Here is a 6,000-nt window from a genome sequence, read left to right on the forward strand (position 1 = left end):
TTCCAAGAAATTGAAAATCCATATGATATTCACCTGCCAATGCTCGTCCTTCCAGATGCACTGCTGATTGTTGATTCGGGAGTGCTCGAAAAATTACGGATAGATGTGTGATCTAGAGCAAAAGTTTTAAATAAACAAAACTATATTAAAATATAAACGACATTAGGCGTATCGAGATACCATTAAGATATTACCATATGATATTAAGCATCAGCAACAACACTATAAATTATGCTAATGATGATAATAACAATGATAATGTGATGGTGATGATGATGATAATGATGATGATGATGATGATGATGATGATGACGATGATGACGATTATGATTGTGATGACGACGATGTTGATGATGACGACGACGACAACAATTAGAAAAATAAAGTTTAATACAAGCAATTAGAATTTCCTTCTAACGTCTACTTTAGAAATACCAGAAGCAAGCAGCATAAATACGAGAAGCATAGTCAAAAATTCACTCAAGATGGTGTTTTTAAGTAATAATCAAGGTACATTGTTTCCCCTTTTTAATAATGAAACGGCTCTTGTAACATTATGTCCTTGCCGAAATAAGGCAATTAATTTCAAAAAGCTGATATCTTACGTTTTAGAGCTGTATTCGAGTTATTCTTTGAACTGCTGGCCTTCACGATTGAACACAGTCTCTCCACGGTCTCTTTTCTTAAAGGTTCCACAAATAGATCGGCAGGAATCGGCAGTTTTTCTGAAACCAAAATGATGAATACAAAGTCCTTTATCTTTGCTGCTCACAGGGGTAAGAGAATAGGGCTCTCAGGTTGAAAGATCTCTCATCGTACTCACTCTTGAAATTAAAAGATCAAAACCCGGGGTCAATATGTGTGTGTGTGGGGGGGGGGGGGGGGGGGGGGGGGGGCGCTAGTTGGGAGGTTCTTGATTGCTCAACTGGCAAATCGCTAAAATCATAATCAACGGGTTGGTTTAGATTGCAGGTACAGTCGGATTTATTTTCGCTCTCCCCATCCAAATCTGTAATCCCAACAGTGATTGGATAGACAGGTCTGTTTAATATGGCAGAAAGTCCTTTACGATTTTCGAATTTTTCTACTGAAAGATACGTTAAGTAAACCTGCTCTAACGAGAATGAGAATGGTTGTTAATTTAATTAAAATATGTTTATTTATTTGTTTTCTTTTGTTTCCTTTTTCACTGTAGTTGGTAATAGCATCGTTACTGTACTAGAAAATGTTAAATTGATCAACATAAATTACACGTTCAATTAAAAGCAATTTACCTTGAATTGGCTTGTTTGTGACGACGATTGGCAATATATTTTTCATACTGGTGGACCTAAAATAAACAAAAACTGAGATTTATGGAAAACCGCTCAAAGTTGTAATCCTTTAATGTTTCATTTGGTAGTTGAACTGGTGAGGGAAGAGGAAGCAAAGAGTGAGAGAGGAGGAGGAGGGGGAGGAGGCAAATAATGAGTTGGAGATAGATAGACACAGACAGATAGATAGATAGATAGATAGATAGATAGATAGATAGATAGGAGAGAGAGAGAGAGAGAGAGAGAGAGAGAGAGAGAGAGAGAGAGAGAGAGGGGGGGGGGGGGATGGGAATGATGTAGATATAGAGATTCAGTTGAAGAAAGAGGGAAAGAAGAGGAAAGGGGGAGAAGGTGGGGTGGGAGGGAGAGGGGGGAGAGGGGAAAGGAGGAGGGGGATGAGGAGAGGGGAAAGGGGGGATGAAGAGAGGGGAAAGGGGGTTTGAGGAGAGGGAAAAGGGGGGATGAGGAGAGGGAAAAGGGGGGATGAGGAGAGGGAAAATGGGGGATGAGGAGAGGGGAAAGGGGGGAATGAGGAGAGGGGAAAGGGGGGATGAGGAGAGGGGAAAGGGGGGATGAGGAGAGGGGAAAGGGGGGATGAAGAGAGGGGAAAGGGGGGATGAAGAGAGGGGAAAGGGGGGATGAAGAGAGGGGAAAGGGGGGATGAGGAGAGGGAAAAGGGGGGATGAGGAGAGGGAAAAGGGGGGATGAGGAGAGGGGAAAGGGGGGATGAGGAGAGGGGAAAGGGGGGATGAGGAGAGGGGAAAGGGGGACGAGGAGAGGGGAAAGGGGGACGAGGAGAGGGAGAAAGGGGGGAAAGGGGTGAGGAGGAAAGGAGAGAGGGGGAGAAGAGAAAGGGGGGGGAGAGGAGGAAGGGGGGGGAGAGGAGGAAGGGGGGGGGGGAGAGGAGGAAGGGAGGGGAGAGGAGGAAGGGAGGGGAGAGGAGGAAGGGAGGGGAGAGGAGGAAAAAAGGGGAGAGGAGGCGGAGGAGAAAGGGGAGGGGGAAAGGGGAAGGGGGAGGGGGGAAAGGGGAAGGGGGAGGGGGGAAAGGGGAAGGGGGAAGGGGGAATGGGATAGGGGAGGGGGAATGGGATAGGGGAGGGGGAATGGGATAGGGGAGGGGGAATGGGATAGGGGAGGGGGAATGGGATAGGGGAGAGGGGAGCATGGGAGAGGGGAGAAGGGAGCATGGGAGAGGGAAGAGGGGAGAAAGGAGTATGGGAGAGGGGAAGAGAAAGTGGAAAGGGGAGAAGAGGAGAGCGGGGAGAGAAAGGGGAGAGAGGAGAGCGGGGAGAGAAAGGGGAGAGAGGAGAGTGGGGAGAGAAAGGGGAGAGAGGAGAGCGGGGAGAGAAAGGGGAGAGAGGAGAGCGGGGAGAGAAAGGGGAGAGAGGAGAGCGGGGAGAGAAAGGGGAGAGAAAAGGGAGAGAGGAGAGCGGGGAGAGAAAGGGGAGAGAGGAGAGCGGGGAGAGAAAGGGGAAGGAGGAGAAGAGGAGAGGGGGGGGAGAAAAGGGAGAGGAGAGGGGGGGGAGGAAAGAGGAGGGCGGAAGGAAAGAGGAGAGGGGGAGGGAAAGGAAAGAGGAGAGGGGGGGGGGGGGAGGTGAGAAGAGAGGGGAGAGGGGAAATGGGAAGAGAAGAAGAGAGAGGGGAATCGGGGACGGGTATTTGTAGCAGTTGTAGTAATAGTAATAGTGGTAGTAATAATAATAGCAGTAATAGTAGTAGGCATCCTTCCGTCTCAAGAGAAGATGGTTTGCGCCCTGTATGGCTTTGGTCTCATCAGTCCTGTTGAGAACAGCGACGGGTGTGACTCAGCAGACCAATCCTTGCATGGCAGTGTCTGCGCAGTTGTTGCACACGTAGTTTGACTGTGTGTTTGGTGTTTGGATCTGCTGCCTCTCTTTCCTCCTTGCTCTCCCCTCCTCAAACTTCTTCTTCCTCCTCTCCTCACCTCTCTTCATTCCCTCCATCACCGCATATCTCCAGTCTCCAGCAGCTGCGATCATCAGCAAGCGATTCGCATGTGTTTGAGTCGATGCCTGTCAGTTTCATGTCTCGTTTGCAGACATCATAGAAGCGCAGAGCTGGACAACCAGTTGGTCGCCGTCCAGAAGCTAGTTCACCGTACATGATGTCTTTGGGTATGTGTCCATCGTCCATCCTGTGTACGTGACCAAGCCATCGCAAACGTCGTTGGCAGACCATGAGATGCATACTGAGGGAGTTCGCTCTTTCTCGCACTGCATTGTTGGTGAGTCTGTCCTGCCACCTGATGCCGAGAATTCGTAGACAGCGAATGTGGAAGTTTTCCAAGCGGTTCTCCTGTCTGGCATATGTTGTCCAGGATTCACTGCCATACAGCAGGCTACTGAGTACGCATGGCTGGTAGACTTTGAGTTTGGTGTTCAAAGTGAGTTGGTTGTTGGTCCACACTCTCTTGCTCTGTGCCATGACAGCGGCAGCTTTGGCGATGCGCTTGTCTAATTCTGCATCAAGTGAGAGGTTGCTGGTGATGGTTGTGGCCAGGTATGTGAAGTGATCAGTGACTTCAAGCTCCTCGTTGTCAATGCGAATTGCTGGTATAGAGGGGACGTCCTGACACATTACATTTGTTTTCTTGATGCTGATCGTCAGCCCAAATTCTATGCATGAGTGGGGAAAACCTGTCCATCAGCCGCTGGAGGTCTTCCTCGGAATGTGCGCAAAGAGCTGCATCATCTGCAAATAGCATTTCTCTTATGAGGACTGTGCGGACCTTGGTCTCTGCTCTCATCCGTGCCAGATTGAACAGCTCTCCATATCGCTTCTAGTGTGTAAGTGGACTCCTTCTGGGGACTGTTTGAATGCAAACTTCAGCAGTAAGGAGAAAAATATACCAAACAAAGTCAGTGCAAGGACACAGCATTGTTTCACGCCGCTGCGCATGGGGAAGGGTTCAGAGGCTACACTGTCGTAGCTGATTGTGCCCTTCATGTTGTCGTGAAAGGAAGCAATGATGCTAAGCTGCTGTGGAGGACAGCCAATCTTCTTTAGCAACTGGAAAAGTCCCTTCCTGCTAACAAGGTCAAATGCCTTTGTCAGGTCAATAAATGCAATGTAGAGGGGCACCTGCTGTTCTCTGCATTTCTCATGAAGCTGACGTACTGAGAAGATCATGTCCACTGTCGACCTCTTGGCTCTGAAGCCACACTGCGACTCTAGGTAGATACGTTCGGCGAGGACTTGCAGTCGAGCGAGGAGAACACGCGCAAAGACTTTTCCTACAATGCTCAGTAGAGAGATTCCCTTATAGTTATTACAGTCACTACGGTCTCCCTTGTTTTTGTAGAGGGTAATAATCTTGGCATCGCGCATATGCTGGGGTACCATGCCTTCTCTCCAGCAAAGACACAGGAGTTTATGTAGTGGTTCCAAGAGGGCTGGCTTTCCACATTTAATGATTTCGGGTGGACTGCTGTCTTCACCGGGTGCTCTGCCACAGGCCAGAGCATCGATTGCTTTGCTGAGCTCCTCCATAATTGGTTCTGCGTCTAGCTCTTCCAGTACCGGCAGTTCTTCAATTGTGTCTAACGCTTTTTGGTTGACAGAGTTTTCTCTGGCGTAGTGTTCCAAGTAGTGCTCTACCCATCTTCCCATCTGCTTATCCTTGTCTGTGATGGCTTTCCCTGTCTTTGAGTTAATAGGCGCAGTTTTCTTTGTAAATTTGCCTGTCGCCTGTTTACTGTCCTCATACATGGTCCTTATGTCGCCACTGTCCGACGCTTGCTGGATGTTGTCCGACAACTGAAGCCAGTAGTCGTTGGCGCAACGTCGTGCTGTTTGCTGTGCTTTGCTGCGTGCAGGTCGCAACACCTGCAGGTTCGTCTGACTTGGTTCGCGTTTATGGCTGATAAGTGCGCTGCGCTTGGCATCAATGACTGGCTCCATCTCAGTGATACTGGCTTCAAACCAATCATTGTTCTTGCGCTCCTTTTTGCCGTATGTCAGAACTGCAGTGCAGTAAATGGCATTTCTAAGAGAGTTCCAGCTGTCCTCTGCGTGTCGTTCTGCTTTTAAATGAGTTGTGTTGAGTCTTCTCAAGTTGCTCGTTGAACTCTTATGTTCTTTTCCCGGTAACCTGTCTTGCTGATGTTGATCCTGGGCTGGTCCTTTCTCTTTGAGTGATGAAGTTTCTTTGGTGTCAGTTTCACCCTTGTGACAACCAAGGAGTGATCGGTGTCGCAATCAGCGCTTTGTTAGGACCTGGTGTTGCAAACATCATTTAGAGAATCGAGCTTAGTGATGATCATATCCAGCTGATGCCAGTGTTTTGACCTTGAATGTCTCCATGACACCTTGTGACATGCCTTGTTCTGAAAGAAGGTGTTCGTCACGCATAGTATGCGATAGCAGCAGAGTTCAAGAAGCCTCTGACCGTTTTCATTCATCTTTTCTATGCCGTGGTGCCCCAAAACGTTTGGCCATGATTCTCTGTGGGCACTAATACGCGCGTTGAAGTCGCCAAGAAGGTAGATGTGCTCCACTTCTGGGATCTTGTTGACAACGGCGTCTAATGACTCATAAAATTGGTCCTTTACTTCAACCGAAGCTTGCAGTGTTGGGGCGTAGACGCAAACAAGGTTCACCGAGCCCTGCATAGATGATAGGCGCAGCTTTAAAATTCTCTGGGTCGTCTGTTGGCGGTTCAATCATG

At 48.5% G+C, this 6,000-nt stretch overlaps 1 protein-coding gene across 2 annotated transcripts in view; it reads right to left on the reverse strand.

The window, feature by feature from the left end:
• LOC144963789 (uncharacterized) overlaps positions 1-6,000 on the reverse strand; it is a 33,635-nt gene that overhangs the window by 20,639 nt on the left and 6,996 nt on the right. For both annotated transcript variants that reach the window (XM_078897727.1, XM_078897728.1), the window contains exons 4-6: positions 1,275-1,330; positions 606-725; positions 34-112 (exon numbers count right to left, since the gene is read on the reverse strand). In XM_078897727.1, the coding sequence (XP_078753853.1) occupies positions 34-112; positions 606-725; positions 1,275-1,330 (255 nt within the window). The remainder of the gene's footprint in view (positions 1-33; positions 113-605; positions 726-1,274; positions 1,331-6,000) is intronic.

Source organism: Berghia stephanieae, chromosome 2 (assembly GCF_034508935.2).
Source record: "Berghia stephanieae isolate SIO BIC M18660-M18661 chromosome 2, UCSD_Bste_1.3, whole genome shotgun sequence".
Lineage (NCBI taxonomy): Eukaryota > Metazoa > Mollusca > Gastropoda > Nudibranchia > Aeolidiidae > Berghia > Berghia stephanieae.